The sequence below is a fragment of the Anolis sagrei genome, chromosome 10, assembly GCF_037176765.1.
Source record: "Anolis sagrei isolate rAnoSag1 chromosome 10, rAnoSag1.mat, whole genome shotgun sequence".
In the NCBI taxonomy this organism is placed as follows: Eukaryota; Metazoa; Chordata; class Lepidosauria; order Squamata; family Dactyloidae; genus Anolis; species Anolis sagrei.
The window spans coordinates 10039355-10057602 of record NC_090030.1 but is presented as its reverse complement, the minus strand read 5'-3'; the positions used below and the strand labels follow the sequence as shown (position 1 = coordinate 10057602).

Below are 18248 nucleotides of genomic sequence, written 5' to 3'. Positions count from 1 at the left end.
AGGCATTGTGTAAGGAGATCCCCCAAACAAGACTTCTCTATCCACACAACAAGGAGGAAAGCAGGTTCAGCGGAGAATCGGAATTACCTTGCCCACGTTCCAAGAGCATTGGGCCAGCCCCTGGCATTCCACCTGCGGAGAAAAACAATTGTGTAAATCAGTGTTTCTCAACCTTCCTAATGCTGCGACCCCTTAATACAATTCCTCATGTTGTGGTGACGCCCAACCATAAAATTATTTTTGTTGCTATGTTGTAACTGTAATTTTGCTACTGTTATGAACTGTCATGTAATTATCTGATATGTAGGATGTATTTTCACTGGACCAAATTGGACACAAATACCCGATAAACCCAAATTAGGGGAGGGGGGGGGGAGGGAGTTATTGTGTCATTTGGGAGTTGTAGTTGTTGGGATTTATTTACAATCAGAGAGCATTCCGAACTCCACCAATGATGGAATTGAACCAAACGTGGCACACGGAACTCCCATGACCAATAGAAAATACTGGAAGGGTTTGGTGGGCATTGAACTTGAATTTTGGAGTTGTAGTTCACCTACATCCAGAGAGCACTGTGGACTCAAACAATAATGGATCAGGACCAAACTTGGCACGGATACTCAATATGCCCAAAGATGAATATAGGTGAAGTTTGGGGAAAATAGACTTGACATTTGGGAGCTGTAATTGCTGGGATTTGTAGTTCACATACAATCAAAGAGCTCCTTGAACTCCACCAACCATCAGTGGGCCAAACTTCCCATGGATAACCCGTATGACCAACAGAAAATACTGTGTTTTCTGATGGTCTTTGGTGACCCCCAGGTTGAGAAATGATGGTGTAAATGCTCTTCTTAAACACAAAGGATACGGAGGGAACAACAGGGTCCAAACTCTGCTCTACATACATTTAGGTCAAAATTTATTGTTTACAAATCCAAGGAAAACACTTGGCAAAGAACACCCTGTGGAACTCACCTCCTGGAGCCAAGGGCCCAGGGCCAGGTACTGCAGTGGGCATCTGGCCTGGGGCCGGCACGCCTCCTTGCATGGGTGGCTGCATCAGAGGTGGAGCTCCGTTGACGTGCATGCCTCCCTGCTTGGGAAAATACCATGGTTATGATTTAAGAACATGCCAACAGGAAGGGACATCTCCCCCGAACATTCACTGACAATAACATTCAAAGCAATGTGAAAAGGGAAACTGACTCAGAATGAAGAGTAAAAGATTTGACACAAAACACCAGCTCTTACTATTGGTTGTGGCTGAGAGGAGGGCATATTTGGCTGGTTCATTGGTGCATTTGGACCAAGTCCAGGCCCAGGTCCAGGTCCAGGCCCAGGTCCTTGCCCTGGAACTGCTTGTGGGTTTCCTGGAATTAGCGAAGGGACAGTGGTCTGGCGATGCAGAATTTTCTGGTGAGAGAAAAAAAGAGTAGAACCTTAATCAAAGGGGATAACCTCTTTCAGTCCACAAAAGTTAATTGGGATTGTATCCCATTGGTGAGAGAACTCAAAAAAATCTATAGATTTAAATTTGCTGCCAGTAACAGTTTTATAAAAGAAGTTTCTATTTTTCAGAACTAAGACTACTGCATCCCTATCAAAGGTAACTCTGGGAAACCACCAAATGATGGTATTGAAGGGAAGGAAACATGGCAACTCTGGCAAGCCCAGAATGATTGGTGAAAAGACAAGGCTCAGTTCCAGATTAGGTCATATGTGTGCCAAGACTTACCATATATGCTCGAGTATAAGCTGACTCAAATATAAGGCGAGGCACCTAATTTTACCACAAAAGAACTGGGGAAAGTATTGACTCAAGTATAAGCCGAGGGTGGGAAATACAGCAGCTACTTGTCAATTTCAAAATAAATACAGATACCAAAAATTTACATTAACTGAGGTATCAGTAGGTCAAATGTTTTTGAATATTTACATAAAACTGTAATTTAAGATAAGACTGTCCAACTCTGATAAAACCATTATTCTAACCTTCTTCAGTGTAAATGTGCTTACGTAGCCTTCCAATAATAATAAAGAGAGTAAAATAATAAATGTAATAATAGAGTAAAATAATAAATGCAATAACAAAGAGAATAATAATAATAATAAGAGTAAAATAATAAATGTAATAATAACAACAACAGAATAAAATAATAAATAACCTTGACTCAAATATAAGTGAAGGTGGGGTTTTTCAGCCTAAAAAGGGCTGAAAAACTTGGCTTATACTTGAGTATATACTGTAGCTTACAGGCCCTGAGGTTCCTTACCGATGCTGCAAGATACTAAGAATAATGGTCATAATGCAAAAGCACATGACCCTTCCTAGGTTTCCCCTGTGCCCTAAGGGAGGTAAGGTTGGAAGACATACCAAAGCAATCTCTGGGTCAACAATACGCATCACAACTTGGGCCTGTAACAGGGCGTAGGCGAGCTGAGGGTTCTGCAGCAGCATGCTCCGGGCCTCCTGGGGGCTATTCTGAACACAGAGCTGAAGAAACAGGGAGAGAGGAAACAAATTCACTAAGCCATGCATTGTAACATCTGGGCTTCTGGGGTATTTCTTTTCAACCCAGGTTCTGAGAACAGTTCAAAGAGGCAAGTACTTCAATTCTGCAGAAAGCTTGCAAATGAAACCACCCTCACAAAATGGCCATCTGCAAGGAATACCTAATTTTTTTATAACTACCAGATGAGTTGTAAAAAATAAGGCGGACATATTTTTAACTTTTCTGCTTGCTTACTTTCATCTGCTTCATCAGCTCAAACATCTGCTCAGGTGGAAGGCTGGCCACGGCCCTGCTGATGGACTCAGGAGCATCTTCGGGGTTCACAGGGTCTCCATAGGGAGATTCGATGATGGGAGCACCGGTACCGAGGCCTGACATGGAAGACAAGAGGGAAACTCTTAGGGTTAAAGATGCTTCATGTGTACAAACATGCAGATCAGTGCTGTAGTACAGCAGCTGCCTTCACGCTGCTCCCTTTCGCAAGAGAAACTCACTCTTTAGCTCTTCTTTGTTCTTCTCACTGGCAGCATTGTCCACACGCAAGGCTCTCCCACTGAACTCACGCCCGTTCAAGTTCCGCATGGCACTGAGAGCCGTTTCCTGGTCTTGATACTCACAGAAGCCATACCCTTTTGGTTTGCCAGTCTCTCTATCATAGACCAATCTGGAAGGCAGAAAACAGAAAACCACAACTATTATCTACAGAATAACTTAGGAAAAGGAGTGCAGCTAGATTATCTTGATGTACTGCTCCAAACACCAAAAAACTGTGGAGTTTTCTGTACTACAGTTCCTTGAATCTGCCAGCTAGCACAGTGGCCATGCTGCTTCTAGGAGCTGTAATCCAAAAATGTAATTACTACAATGCTTCTGCTCCAAGATGCTCTGAAAGATCTATTCCAAGACTCCCAACCTTTCTGGAGTTGGCTTTTTCTATTTATGAAACCTTAGTAATGATAATTCTTACCGGAAGCTGACAACAGGTCCAACCTCTGAGAAGATGTCCTTTAACTGTTCCTCTGTGGCTTCATATGGGATATTCCCCACTGCAGGAAAGAGAGAGGGACACATTTTCAGGACCAACAGACATCCCACCGGGATTGTGGCGCAACTGGCTGAGTGTCAGCTGCATTAAGATCACTCTGACCAAAAGGTCATGAGTTCGAAGCCAGCCTGGGTTGGAGTGGGTTTCCAACCAATTGTGTGTAGCCTGTTGTCGACCTTTGCAACCCGAAAGACAGTTGCATTTGTCAAGTACGAAAATTAGGTACCACCTTAAAGTGTGGGGAGGCTAAATTAACTGATTTATGAGGTCATAAAGAAGACTCCAGCAAAGCATTCCAGCGGGGAAGCATGCGGGAATGCAGAAGTGCTTCATCAGCGTCGCAGATGGACGATGAAAGCGACAGCTCCCCTGGTGGCCAGAAAAAGTTAAATAGCCTCTGTGTATGTCTGTATATCAAAAATGGGCATTGAATGTTTGCCATATATGTGTACACTTAATCCGCCCTGGGTCCCCTGCGGAGTGAGAAGGGCGGAATATAAAAGCTGTAAATGAATAAATAAATAAATAAGCAGAGCATCTTTCCTAGCACAGGTTAATCATTCATCAAGCATTTGGAAACAGCAGATAGCTTTACTATTGACAGTGTTGCTATTTGTATTAATCTAAATACTTTGTCACAACAGTTTTACAGGATTTTTTTTAAAAGTGTGGTGCTCTGGGAACCAAGGCTGAAATAAGGTGGAAGAAGACATCGCTGAAGATCAGAACAAAGAAAAGAAGCTTAAGATGAAAAGATACAAAAGAATGAGAACCTACATAGAAAGATTTAGCAGTCAGAACTATTCACTGCATGCCATTATTCTACAAGGCCAGAAAAACCTTCTCTCACTTAATTTCCCATACAGCAACCTCCTGTAAGGCCAGTTTTAAGGATTTTAACAATTGATTTTTAATTAATACCATTGATGTAGAATTCTATTTCAAATGTTTGTATGTTTGTGGATTCTAAATTGTATTGAAATGCTTTTAATGTAAGCTGCTTTGAGTCTTCTCTTCCTTCTTTCTCCCTCCCATTCTCTTCTTTTTCTCCTTCCTTCTTTCCTTTCTTCCTTTCCACTATTTTCCTTCTTCTTTCCTCTCCTTTCTTTCTCCTTCCCTTCTTTTTTCCTTGCTTCCTCTCCTCTTCCTCTTTTTTTCCTCCTTTCTCCCTCTCCTCTTTCTTTCCCTTCTTTTCCTCATTCCTTTCTCCCTCCCCTTTTTCCTTATTTTCTCCTTCCTTCCCCTTCTCTTTCTTTCTCCCTTTTTGATCTTTCCTTCTTCCTTCCTCTCATTTCTCCCTCCCTTTCCTCCTTCCTCCCTTCTTTTTTCCTTTCTTCCTCCTCTCTTCCTCCCTTCCTTTCCAGTCTTTTCCTCCTCCCTTCCTCTCCTTTTTCTTTCTCCTTCCTGTTCTTTTCCTCCTTCCTCTCCTCTTTCTTTCTCCCTTTTCAATCTTTTGTCTTCCCTTCCTCTCCTCATTCTTTCTCCCGCCCCTTATTTTCCTCCTTCCTCTTCTTTCTTTCTCCCTCTTCTGTCTTCCTTTTATTCTTTCTTTCCTTTCCCCCTTTTTCTCCTTCCCTGCTTTCTTCTCCCTTCCCCCTTCTTTACTTCCTTCCCGTCTTCTTTCCTTTTTTCCTCTCCTCTTTCTCCCTCCCTTTCCCTTTGTTTCCTCCTCCCTCCCTTCCTCTTTCTCCTTTCCCATCTTTTCCTCCTTTCATTCTTTCTTTCCTTCCCCTTTTCTTTCTCCTTCCCTTGTTCCTTCTCCCTTCCTCATTTTCCCTTCTTTGCCTCCTTCCCTTCTTCCTCTCCTCTTTCTTTCTCCCTCCTTTCCCTTCTTTTTCTTCCTTCCTCTTCTCTTTCTTGCTTCTTTCCCTTCCTCTCCTTTCTCCCCTTCCAATCTTTTCCTCCTCCCTCCCTTTCCCTTTGTTTCCTCCTCCTTTTTTCCTTCCACTCCTTTCTCTTTTCCTTTCTTTTCCTCCTTTCTTTCCCCTTTTCTTCTTCCCTCCCTTTCCCTCCTTCCCTTCTTCTTTCCTTTCTTCCTCTCCTCTTTCTCCTTTCCTCTCCTTTCCTCCTTTCTCTCCTCTTTCTTTCTTCTTCCCTTCTTCTCCCTCCTTCCCTTTCCCTTCTTTTCCTCCTTCCCCACTTCTTCTTTCCTTTCTTCCTCTCCTCTTTCTCCTTTCCTTCTTTCTCTCCTCTTTCTTTCTTCTTCCCTTCTTCTCCCTCCTTCCCTTTCCCTTCTTTACCTCCTTCCCTTCTTCTTTCCTTTCTTCCTCTCCTCTTTCTCCTTTCCTTTCTTTTCCTCCTTTCTCTCCTCTTTCTTTCTTCTTCCCTTCTTCCTCCCTCCCTTTGCCTTCTTTACCTCCTTCCCTTCTTCTTTCCTTTCTTTCTCTCCTCTTCCTTTTCCTTCCTCCTTCCCTTTTTCTTCCTCCCTTCCTTCCTTCCTCCTTTCCCCCTTTATTTCCCGTCTGAGAGAGCCTGCCTCTCTCTGGCAGCAGGCCCTTTCCTCCTTTCCTTCCCCAGCGGGGCACCCCAGGGGCCTCTTCGCCTAGCCAGGCCTTTGTGGGTCGGACAGGCCAAGAGGCCTGCTATGCCACCCACACACATCTTCTCCAGGAGAGGCAGAGGAGGTGTGACTAATGACCGAGGGGTGGGTGGGTGGTTGGGCGGGCTGCTCACCGAAGACGGAGCGCAGGGAGCGGTCCACCGCGGGGTCCCTCACCGACAGCCCCGCCATCTTCCCCCCGCTTCTGAGCCCAGGCCGAGGAGCTTCCGGTCCCTGGCCAAAAGCGTCCCCTCACTTCCGCTCTGGGGCGCCACCGTTTTCTCTTCCCGGCCGGAAGCGGCGCCCAGGAGGAAGGTTCCGGATGGACGCCACGCTTGTTTGGCAAGACAAGCCCAGCAGCCTCTCTGGGTCTTGGTCAAGAGAACGACAAGCCAGGTAATCGTGATCATCGTTTCTAAATATCATTTCTTAATTGGTTCTATCAGAAAACATTGAGAAAGTTGATTAATCTGCAAACACTTTGTTTTTTTGCAGAATGTTCCTGCAGCACCTTTTGCTCTAGTTCTTCAAGGAAGGTCTCATCATCGAGTCTCAACCAATTCAACGTAGTTCATGCCACAAAAAACGAGGTTTCTGGAGCAGAGCAGCTGCTTTCAAAGTAAGGACCCCACCAATAAACAGGAAATAATATTTTCCAAATCAGGAACAGAAACATTTTTCAAGTTTTGCTACAAATTGTAGTAATTGTTTATTATTTATTTATTTATTTACTTTACTTCTATACCGCTGTTCTCAGCCCGGAGGCAACTCACAGCGGTTCACAGGACACAGGACACAGCAAAATTTAATACACCAATATAAAACAGTTAATAACCAATCTAATACACAGTTAGTACACAATTACTATAATAACCATTCACTAACGTCTCATCACTAAAAAACATGATCCAGATTCGTCATCCATTGTTCCATTCCTATATCATTGCCAGTCATTGCACTAATTATTCGAACGCCTGCACAAACAACCAGGTCTTTACTTTTTTGCGGAACGCCATTAGGGATGGTGCTAATCTAATGTCTGTGGGAAGGGCGCTCTTGTTGCTCTCCGGGAATAATTCCTTCTTTCTCTTCTTCTCATACCTTTTCTCTTTCCTTTCCCTCTTTCCTTCCTTTCCTTCCTCCTTTATCTTCCTTCCCTCCATCACTTCTTCCCTTCCTTTCTCTTCCCTTTTTTCCTCTTTCACTCCTCTCCTCTCCTCATACCTTTCCTTTCTCATCCTTCCTTCCTTTCCTCTCCTCATACTTTTCCTTCCTTCCTCTCTTCCTCTTTCCTCCTCATATTTTTCCTTTCTCTTCCTGCCTCCCTCCCTTTCTCTTCCATCCTTCTTTGTCTCACCCTGGTCATTCCACAGATATATAAACCCCTTTCTTTCCCAGCTCCAGCAGACCTCACCTCTGAGGATGCTTGCCATAGATGCAGGCGAAACGTCAGGAGAAATGCCTCTAGAACATGGCCATATAGCCCGAAAAAACCCACAAGAACTGAGTGATTCCGGCCACGAAAGCCTTCGACAATACATCCTTCTTTCCTTTCATTCCTCTCCTCATACTTTCCTTTCTCTTGGTTCCTTCTCTCCCTCCTTCTTTTTTCTTCCTTCCCTTTTCTCTCTCCCTATACCTTCCCTTCCTCTATCACTTCCTTCTTCCCTTCCTTCTTTCCTCTCCTCCGTCATACCTTTCCTTTGTCTTGCTTCATTCCTTTCTCTTCCTTCCTTCCCTCTCCTCATAATTTTCCTTCTCTTCATTCCTTCCTTCCTTCTTCTCTTCCCCTCCTAGTTCCTTTCCTCCCTCCCTTTCTCTTCCTTCCTTCTTTCTTTTCATTCTTTCCTCTCCTCATACCTTTCCTTTCTCTTCCCTTCCTTCCTTCTTCTCTTCTCTCCCTTCCTTCCTTTCCTCTACTCATACCTTTCCTTTCTCTTCCTTCTTCCCTTCCCTTTCTTTCTTTCTTTCTTTCTTTCTTTCCCCTCCTCATTCCTTTCCTCCCTCCCTCCATTCCCCTTCCTCCTTCCTTTCATTCTTTCCTCTCCTCATATCTTTCCTTTCTCTTCATTCATTCCTTCCTTCTCTTCCCCTCCTAGTTCCTTTCCTCCCTCCTTCCCTTTCTCTTCCTTCCCTTCCTTCTTTTCTCTTCCTTCCTTCCCTCCCTCCCTCTCCTCATACCTTTCCTTTCTCTTGCTTCCTTCCTTTCTCTTGCTTCCTTTCTCTTCCCTTGTATTTCTTTCCTCTCCTCCCTCATACTCTTCCTTTCTCTTGCTTCATTCCCCCCTTCTCCTCTTTCCTCCCTCCCTCCCTTTCCAAAACCACTTTGTTCCTCTTCTTTCTCTCTTCTGAAAGGTATTTTTAAAATATATATTTCAAACACTTCAATTATTTTAAATTGGATAAGGAGGGTCTGTGTGCCAAGTTTGGTCTGGTTCCATGCTTTGACTTTTCTGTATATATAGACCAGGTCTGCACAACCTGTGGCTCTCCAGGTTTTGGGACTCCAATTTCTAGAAGCCTTAGCCAGCTTGTCCAATGGTCAGGGATTCTGGGAGGTGAAGTATAAAACACAGGTTGTGCTGGCCTGCTCTAGAAGATGGGCTTGAAGCTGAGTCAGTGAAACAATTGTGTCAAACAATGCCAAATAAGGTTCCTCAAGGCTGTCCTATGCATGTTTACTCTAGCTCCAGTGGAACTTGCTTCCAAGGAATGAAATAGTTTGGGCTCTGGACTACAGCTTGGGAGGCCAGGGGTGCATCTACATTGTAAAATCAATGCAATTAAACACAACTTTAACAGTTTTGGTTCAATGCTACAGATTTCTGGGAGTTGTAGTTTGGTGGGGTACCAGCATTCTTGAGCAGAGAAGGCTAAAAACATTGTAAATCATCAGCTGAAGATTGTGTTTTGTATTTATATTTTAGGTGGAAACCTCATTCTACCTCCCTGTTGCCTCCAGTTTCTTGCAAAATGGCCGCAGAGGATGTGTGCTCCAGTGGTACTGCTGCTTTTGTGACAGAGCCACAGTTTGCTCAGCTATTCAGGTATAGTTCCAAACATACAGGAGACAAAACAGTGGGGATAAATAAATATTTGAACAAATATATCTTATTCTTACAAGCAGAAAGTTTGAAAAAGTTGGGGTTTTTTTTGGAGGGGGGGAATTATGGCTTCTTCAACCTTGCCATGTTGATGACATCATTCTTAGAAATGTACAGTCATAGAATCATAAAATAATACAGTTGGAAGAGGCCACATGGGCCACCTAATTCACCCCCATGCCACGTAGGAGAAGCACACTTGGCCCTCACTATCCACATCAATTCAGTTTCATTTCAGAATTTCTGTTCTACCAGAGTTGATTATAGCTTTTTCTGGCCAGAGACATTTTGACGTTCTCACTTTGCAACGAAAAGCACTGAATTTCTTTGGATATAAAGGGTGATTTTTAAATGGATCCTTATAGATCTTGGTTTTGTAGGAAACTTTTGCAGAAGGAGGGGATCCTGGACAGGCGTTACCGTGTGCAGAAGCTTCCGGATGGGACCATGGCATTGCCAGTGATGGGGCAAGGCCTCAAGGCGCAGCAGCTGCAAGAGCTGAAGGATAAGATCCCACCGGGAAGGATCTGCGCTCTATCCTGGATCCAAGTGAGCTAAATTCTTGTTGGGAAAGAGGCAAGTGCTTTTCTTTCCTTGCTAACGAAGGACTTGCCACTCAAGTTGTCACTGGGTCTTGATAGGATTGCTTTGCTCCATTCCCATTTAGGCTACAACCTTTCCCCCCCTTCTACGTACCTTATTCAGCTGGAGGCAATTGGTTGATTCTTTGGCAAAAGTATGATAGCTGGGACCCAACTCTATGGTAGTTGCGAGCCTACGCGGTTGCGCAACGCGGGGCATAATTAATGAAGGGAAGACGTGCGCAATGTGGGTCAGAAGGGGGGGAACAGAAAAGGGGGGGGGGACAACAAAAGCCAAGCATACTGCTTAAGGCAAGTGAAGTAATGTTAGAGTTATTTACTGTTAAATGATAAACAATGGCTTATGAAGATGGTAAACTGAGTAGAAATGTTTCCTCTCCCCCTTTCTGGCAAGCAATGTTCCCAGGACTCTGACGCAGCTGCATCTCTCACTCGCTCCGCTGTCTTACACACCTCTTCACATCCTTAATTCACAGCCGCATTATGCAACTACCGTAGCGTTGGGTCCCAGCTATCTTACTTTTGCCGATTCTTTTACATGGTCTGATGTGTCACTGTGTTAACGTGCTGCTGCAGTGTAGCTACTGATACATTATAAAATGGCTGGCCTGCCTTGAGTGAGGAACTGTGCTTTGGGTATTATTAAGACTTGAAAATGAGCACCTTGGATATGTATTATCGAAGACTTTCATGGCTAGAATCACTGGGTTGTTGTAGGTTTTTCAGGCTATATGCCATGTTCTAGAGGCATTCTCTCCTGATGTTTCGCCTGCATCCTCCTTCTGAGGATATCTGCCATAGATGCAGGCAAAACATCAGGAGAGAATGCCTCTAGAACATGGCCATATAGTCCGAAAAACCTACAACAACCCAGTGATTCTGGCCATGAAAGCCTTTGACAATACATTGTTTTCAACCTACAACAACCCACCTTGAATATGTTTATTTACAAGCCTTTTACTATAAAAGTCCAGGCAACATTTGCTGCAAACAGAATTGAACAGGATTTTAAAATGCATTGTATTGGATATGTCACAAAAGAAACTTGTATTTAATGTGTTGTCGAGGGCTTTCATGGTCGAAATCTCTGGGTTGCTGGGAATTTTCCGGGCTGTCTGGCCATATTCCAGAAGCATTCTGGAACACGGGTGAAACATCAGGAGAGAATGCTTCTGGAACACGGAAAACACACAGCATCCCAAACTTGTATTTGTTTTCTTTCCTAGAATCCCATTCTCTCAAAAGCAGCCAAGGTCCAGTCCCCTGTCCAGAAACTGCGTGATGAACTGCAGCGCTTCATATCCACCTCCGGAGCCACTTGGTCAGAAGAGCTGGAAGGAGATCTGCCCTCTTCCTGGCAGCGTCATGGAGATTTAGTTCTGTTGAGTGAAAACAGCTTTAAAGCAACACTATGGGGAGAGCTAGGTAAATCCAAAACATATCCCATTTCATAACAAAGCAAAAATGGACCTTGGTTTCACTTTTAAATGGCCATTTGTGAACAAAGAAAGTTTGAAATGAAACTGTAGTATTCAACTCCCAGATTAAAATATTGAGTTCAGTTTTATTGACTGCCTCTAAGATGAGAGAGTGGCTTCCTTTTTTTACTGTTTATTTCATTTCATCTGATTGTTTTGAGGGGCCCAGTCTTTGGATGGATGAAAGTAGTGGAAGTTTGCAAAAGGGGATGTGTTGAGAAAGTAGTTACTAGGTTGCTGTGTGTTTTCCCGTCTGTATGGCCATGTTCCAGAAGCATTCTCTCCTGACATTTCTCCCAAACCTATGACAGGCATCCTCAGAGGTTGTGAGGTCTGTTGGAAACTAAGCCAGGGAGGTTTATATATCTGTGGAAGGTCCAGGGTGGGAGAAAGGACTCTTGTCTGTTGGAGGCAAGTGTGAATGTTGCAGCTAACACCTCCCAACAAAGGATCCCCTCCCAGGCAGGAATCAATCAGGCCTTGAAGGTCTGTTGGAAACTAAGCCAGGGAGGTTTATATATCTGTGGAAGGTCCAGGGTGGGAGAAAGGACTCTTGTCTGTTGGAGGCAAGTGTGAATGTTGCAGCTAACACCTCCCAACAAAGGATCCCCTCCCAGGCAGGAATCAATCAGGCCTTGAAGGCTTTGCAGTACTAATCAAGGTGATTGTGCTGGTACAGCTGTACCAGGAGCTCCAATTCTGTTTGCTTTTGCATTAAATGTTTGTTTGCAATCCCAGGCTTGGGATTTTGCAGCAGGGTGGCTTCCTGTTATAGTTTGCAATCATAGGAAAAGCCACCTGTCAATTATCATTAGGTTCCCTGGTCCCGCCCCTTTTTGAGTTTTGGAGGGAATAGGAGCCTTTTTGAGTCAGTTCTCACAGAGAAGCCTTTCGCACAGGACATAAAACGAAGTAGCTCCTGTAGAAAGCTTCGTCTTCTACAGCTTGGCCGGGGAGATATACAGCCCACAGCTTGGCCAAGGATTATACAGCCTTAAAGCTCCTTCTTTTCCCCTGGAAGTCTACAAAGCTCTGCTTGGTAAGGGTTGCTCGCAGAAGCCAGACACAGTTGGTACCGGGTGCAGGGGCTCCACGCCAACAGAGGCAAGTACAGACTGCCCAGATTAGAAGTTAAGGATTTCCCCATTAGTTAGTATACAGTTATGAAGATAGTGCCTGTTCCCAGTGAACAAGATTGCAAGAGCCAATAGACTGTTAAGAAAACCTTTAAAGTACCTGTTTGTTTTCATCAATAAAGAACTTTGTTGGACTTACTTTAACCCTCTACAGAACTTTGTTTTGGGGAGGTCCAAGGGCCTTTAATCTGAGGCAGCCCCGGCGTCCCATTGGGCACACAGAATTTATGTCCTGTCTACAGTCTTATGCACAGGCCCAGCGTGTGACAGCACAGTGATTAATTGTAATATTCACTCCAACAGACAAGAGTTCTTTCTCCCACCTTTGACATTATTGCACAGGTATATAATCTCCACTTTCCTAGTTTCCAACACACCTCACAACCTCTGAAGATGCCTGCCATAGATGTGGGTGAAACGTCAGGAGAAAATGCTTCTGGAACATAGACATACAGCCTGGAAAATTCACAGCAACCCAGTGATTCTGGCCATGAAAACCTTTGACAACACAAAGTAGTGATTGCTATTGAGCCTCTGTTCCTGTTTTAGGGGAGGAGCTCTGGGAAGTGGTTGCTGGTGCTCTTGGGGCTCGGCGTTTGGCAAAACGTGGGCCTGTCCAGTCCGATGTGTTTCGATCTCCAACAGTGACCTTGTTGCTGGGGCAGGATGGCTGGGTTGAACACGTGGACAATGGAATCAGGTAAGGGAGAAGTCCTTCTTTCTCTTACGCCCTTTTCCTCACATCTTCATATCTTCCTTGTGCAAATTCAGTTTAGAAATAGAGTAAATTACATCTCCACTCTTAGACTGTCAGATTGTGAAAGCTAGTTTTGATTTCATGGCAGGAAAGTGTGCTGATTTTAAGAGGATAGTTGATATGAGGTTACTGCTTAGTTTTCTACACAAGTCTTAATTATTCTGCCTATTCTGTTGTGTACCATCCATGCCTTTCCAAAAAGATCAGTTTTGTTTTTGTTTTTTTAAGAAGGCTTAGGAACCACAAGGCAAGCCTATGGCAAGATAATGCCTATGGCAAATGTACTCCTTGTTTCCTCAGATTTTTGGGTCTTTCTTCCTCCACAGATACATGTTTGATGTGACCAGGTGTATGCTCTCTCCAGGAAATATTACCGAGAAGCTGAGGATTGCCTCTCTACTGTGTGCTGGAGAAGTAGTGGTGGATCTCTATGCTGGTAAGTATTACACACTGTAGCAGAAAGAGTGCAGTCTTAGTCTGAAACTCCATTGTGAAACATTCCAATGTGTAGAAATGACTGAAATAATTCCAATAACAAGGCAAGAATTTTCCTATAAACATATTGAGAAACTTCCTGACAGTAAGAGCTGTTCAACAGTGAAGAATCCCACTGGAGCATTGCAGCATACCCAAATACCTGGGAGTCACCCTGGACCGTGTCATGACCTTCAAGAAGCACTGCCTGGATATCAAGCAAAAAGTGGGTGCTAGAAACAATATCGTGTGAAAGCTGATTGGCACAACCTGGGGATCACAACCAGACACAGTGAAGACATCTGCTCTTGCGCTATGCTACTCTGCTGCTGAGTATGCATGCCCAGTGTGGAACACATCTCGCCACACTAAAACAGTAGATGTGGCTCTTAATGGGACATGCCTCATTATCACGGGGTTACTGCACCCTACACCACTGGAGAAAATACACTGTTTAGCCAGTATTGCACCACCTGACATCCACCGGGAAGTAGCAACCAATAGTGAAAGAACCAAGGCAGTGACATCTCAGGCCCACCCCATGTTTGGATATCAGCCAGCACACCAACGACTTAAATCAAGAAATAGTTTTCTAAGATCTACAGAGATATTCACAGAAACACCTCAGCAAGCGAGAGTCCAAAAGTGGCAGGCTAAAACCCAGAACCTCAACCAATGGCTGATACCAAATGAGAGACTCCACCCTGGGCACACAGAGGACTGGGTGACTTGGAAGGCGCTGAACAGACTGCGCTCTGGCACCACGAGATGCAGAGCCAACCTTCAGAAAAGGGGCCACAAAGTGGAATCCACGACATGCGAGTGTGGAGAAGAGCAAACCACAGACCACCTGCTGCAATGCACCCTGAGCCCAGCCACATGCACAATGGAGGACCTTCTTGCGGCAACACCAGAAGCACTCCAAGGGGCCAGATACTGGTCAAAGGACATTTAATAGAATACCAAGTCTGCAGACTTTGTGTTGTGTTTGTTTGTCTGTTTTTTTAATGCAATATAACTGTTTTGGTTCGCTCCTGACACGATAGATAAATAAATAAATAACAGTGAAGGCGGAGGACTCCCCTTCCCTGAAGGTTTTCAAAGACAGGTTACACTGCTTTGACTTGGATTTCTATGTTAATGGCTCTTAAGAGTTCCTTCCAATTCTTTAATGTTATGATTGTGTGATTTAGGGTCGTTGTAGCCTAAGGCAGTGCTTTTGGGATATCTTTGGCTTTGATATGCATCCTCCTCAGCCAAAATTAACACAATTGCATATGTCAAATAGAGATAGAGAATAGTCACAGTGACCCAACATGCTGGATTTCTCTGCATACCCTTTCCCCCCTTGCTTGCTCTTGGGAGTTTAAGCCATTCACTCTTCCATACAAGAGCAACTACAAGGGATTGCAATGGACACAAATGCTTAGGCTTGCTATCTGTCAGGAATGCTGCCACTGCATCTTTTATTGCAAGGTTCACCATATAGCAGATGGTGGGACCCGGGATCCTTGAAGGTCCTTTCCTGATGTGATACCAGGGATTTACAGCCACCTCTTTTTTTGATCTTCAGGGATCGGCTATTTCACCCTGCCCTACCTGGTTCACGCTGGTGCTGCTTTTGTCCATGCCTGTGAATGGAACCCTTATGCTGTGGAAGCTCTGAGGAAGAACTTGGAATTGAATGGTGTACAAGATAAATGCCATGTTCACCAGGGAGATAACAGGAAGGTGAGTAGCGAGGAAGATGCAAGCACAGTGGTTCCTTTAAAAGGTTAGGAGACGCAAAGGTACTTTATTTTCTTGTTGTGCAATTAAATCCTACCTTATACACATGTCGCTTATACACATTGGTTTTGTATTTTAGGTTAAATTATTTTTTTATTTTCTGTTGTGTTTTTGTGTTATATTGTGTATATTGTATTGATGGGCTTGGCCTCATGTAAGCCGCCCTGAGTCCCTTTGGGGAGATGGTGGTGGGGTATAAATAAAGCATTATTATTATTATTACTATTATTATTATTATTATTATTATTATTCTCTCACTGAGGATTTACAAAGGTCAGGGCATGGTCACTAGATGGAGAGGCTTCTTTAAATTAGACCACTTTAAACTAAAGTTACTGATTAGCAATCTATAGATATGTATGTATTGTTGAAGGCTTTCATGACAACGTGAATCAACACATTTTGTAGATCAATATGAGGATTGCATGCCAAAAATGTAATTTATCCAAGCTGTGAAACAGTCGTACTATTGAGATGAAGTAGAGCGACATGTTGTTATGGCTGTTGGGTCAGCATCCTTTGCCAAAGTAATAGCTTATGGTGTTGTCAAAGGCTTTCATGGCCAGAATCACTGGGTTGCTGTGAGTTTTCTGGGCCCGGTAGCACAGTGGGTTAAACCACTGAGCTGTTAAACTTGTTGACCGAAAGGTTGCAGGTTTGAATCAAGGGAGCAGTATGTCAGCCCCAACTTCTGTCAACCTAGCAGTTTGAAAACATGCAAATGTGAGTAGATCAGTAGGTACCGCTCCGGCGGGAAGGTAATGTCACTCCTTGCAGTCATGCTGGCCATATGACCTTGGAGGTGTCTGTGGACAACACTGGCTCTTTGGCTTAGAAATGGAGATGAGCACCAACCCCCAGAGTCGGACACGACTGAACTTAATGTCAGGGGAAACCTGGATTTATAGTTCACCTAGAATCACAGAGCATTCTGAACCCCACCAACAATAGAATTGGGCCAAATCTCCCACGCAGAACCCCCATGACCACCAAAGTGGGCCACAGCAACACGTGGCAGGGGACGGCTAGTTAGAATAAAAAATGCTGTGAAAATTGGACAGAATATCTCACCTGGTGTAATGTGTCTTCTGACATTCCTTGTCTCTCTTTTTCCTCTGCAGCTACAACTGAAGGACGTGGCTGACAGGGTGAATCTGGGGCTGATCCCCACATCGGAGGCCGGCTGGCCGGTTGCTTGCCAGCTTTTGCGAAAGGACGTGGGAGGCGTTCTTCACATCCATCAGAATGTGGAATCTTTCCCAACAAAGGCCCTTGAACTGCCCCACAACTTGATGTCAGAACGGTCTGATAAACAACTACTGGCAGAAGAAGGCAAAATGGTTCCGGGAGACCACAGTATTCTGCAGGATGCTGAAAGGAGAACTCCAGCTTTGGCAGCCAAATGTGAATGGCAGATCTGGGCAGAGCTCACAGCCATCCGGATCAGGGATTTGCTACAGGAATTGGATAACAAGGAGTGGAGGACAACAATCCTCCACATTGAACAAGTGAAATCTTACGCTCCTCACGTGCAGCATCTAGTTTTGGATCTGGAGTGCCGACCTTTTGCTGAGAATGTGGACTTGGAAGCATAGCCCTAGAACAGCATTTTCCTGTCGTGGCAGCCAACGTAGGCTGGATCTACACTGCCCTATAATCCAGGTTCAAAAGGTGGATTAACTGCATTAACCTGCATTATAGGACATTGTAGACTCATCTAATCCAGTTTGATGCAGTTAATCCACATTCTGAAACTGGATTTTAGGGCAATGTAGATCCAATTGGAGAATCATAGGAAAATGGGATTGTGAGTACGGGATCAAGACCCTTGTCAAGCTGGGATCCTCTACACTGTTTGTCGTTTGGGGTCTCAGTCCTCTGATAATGTCTCCTAATTAAGATCATGAATAAATCTACAACTCTTAATATAATAATAATAATATACGTTATTTATATTCTGCCCTATCTCCTTGAGGGGACTCATGACAGATTACAGTACAAATATACGGCAAATAGTAAACACTGTTTATACAATGAACAAGTCAGACAGTACATAAACAGAGGTAAAGGCTTCCCATCTTTTTCCGTCTCTGGCATCTGGAGGCTGTGCGTGACTCTGGCCAAAGGTGTGTGTGTGCACACATGTGCCTGTGCATGTGCTATTACTCCATCTTCCATGCTGAGGAGGTTTTGTTGTCCTAAATCCTCTCCTGATCGGATCACCGGCATGTCTGCATGGGTGCCTTTTATTACTTCCCCACCAAAGTGGTACCTGTTTATCTACTCACATTGTTGTTTTCGAACTGCTAGGTAGGCAGAAGCAGGACTGACGGTTGGGAGCTCACTCCAACCTGGGCTTGAGCTGTCAACAATAGATTGGCAAGATTTGCTGCGGCTGGCGGTTTAAACCGCTGTTCTAAAGCTTAATCAGAACCAGGACATAGAAGTACCTTTTGGACACTGTTTCCAAAAAAATAATATTTTTGATTTTAAATTGCATTTTCCAAAATTTGGAGAGAGAAGAAATACCTTCTGCATATGAAACAATTCAATTTATTTCATATAGATCAAGTAGACAGAACATATTGTAAAGAACAAAAATAACTTTCTGGCCTTGCATCACACATTTTAGATCAAATATTGCTGGTTGCTTCTGTGACCAGCCACTGCCAGAAGGGACAGAGAGTTTCATCTATGCTGATGATCGTGCCATTACTGCTCAAGCAGGGAGCTTTGAGATGGTAGAACAGAGAAGTATCCCGAGCTCTGAAGATCACCTGGGAAGGAATCCCACTGGAGCATTGCAGCA

At 44.1% G+C, this 18248-nt stretch overlaps 2 protein-coding genes across 8 annotated transcripts in view; one reads left to right on the top strand and one right to left on the bottom strand.

Moving 5' to 3' along the window:
- CSTF2 (cleavage stimulation factor subunit 2) overlaps nt 1–6346 on the bottom strand; it is a 21227-nt gene extending 14881 nt beyond the window's left edge. For 3 of the 6 annotated variants that reach the window (XM_060756372.2, XM_060756374.2, XM_060756375.2), the window contains exons 1-8: nt 6235–6346; nt 3484–3562; nt 3011–3180; nt 2751–2887; nt 2378–2497; nt 1255–1416; nt 979–1099; nt 88–132 (exon numbers count right to left, since the gene is read on the bottom strand). In XM_060756372.2, coding sequence (XP_060612355.2) covers nt 88–132; nt 979–1099; nt 1255–1416; nt 2378–2497; nt 2751–2887; nt 3011–3180; nt 3484–3562; nt 6235–6292 — 892 coding nt within the window. In that variant the 5' untranslated portion in view covers nt 6293–6346. The remainder of the gene's footprint in view (nt 1–87; nt 133–978; nt 1100–1254; nt 1417–2377; nt 2498–2750; nt 2888–3010; nt 3181–3483; nt 3563–6234) is intronic. The other 3 variants (XM_060756373.2, XM_060756377.2, XM_060756376.2) reach the window with 1 other exon arrangement.
- TRMT12 (tRNA methyltransferase 12 homolog) lies at nt 6293–18248 on the top strand. 2 transcript variants are annotated; one of them, XM_067471520.1, is made up of 9 exons: nt 6436–6496; nt 6596–6719; nt 9028–9147; nt 9585–9753; nt 11033–11231; nt 12970–13120; nt 13504–13613; nt 15225–15382; nt 16561–18248. In XM_067471520.1, exons 3-9 carry the CDS (start codon nt 9074–9076, stop codon nt 17032–17034), a joined length of 1335 nt encoding a protein of 444 aa, XP_067327621.1. In that variant the 5' UTR covers nt 6436–6496; nt 6596–6719; nt 9028–9073; the 3' UTR covers nt 17035–18248. The 2 variants fall into 2 exon arrangements, with proteins under 2 accessions (XP_067327620.1, XP_067327621.1); XM_067471519.1 differs by lacking the exon at nt 6596–6719 and having other exon boundaries at nt 6293–6496.

Excerpts from the sequence above, each read along its gene's own strand:
- TRMT12 (XM_067471519.1), top strand. The coding sequence starts at position 6,423 with ATGGACGCCACGCTTGTTTGGCAAGACAAGCCCAGCAGCCTCTCTGGG. Across the intron at positions 13,614-15,224 it reads AGTGGTGGATCTCTATGCTG|GGATCGGCTATTTCACCCTG; the intron begins GTAAGTATTACA and ends TTTGATCTTCAG. Across the intron at positions 15,383-16,560 it reads ACCAGGGAGATAACAGGAAG|CTACAACTGAAGGACGTGGC; the intron begins GTGAGTAGCGAG and ends TTTCCTCTGCAG.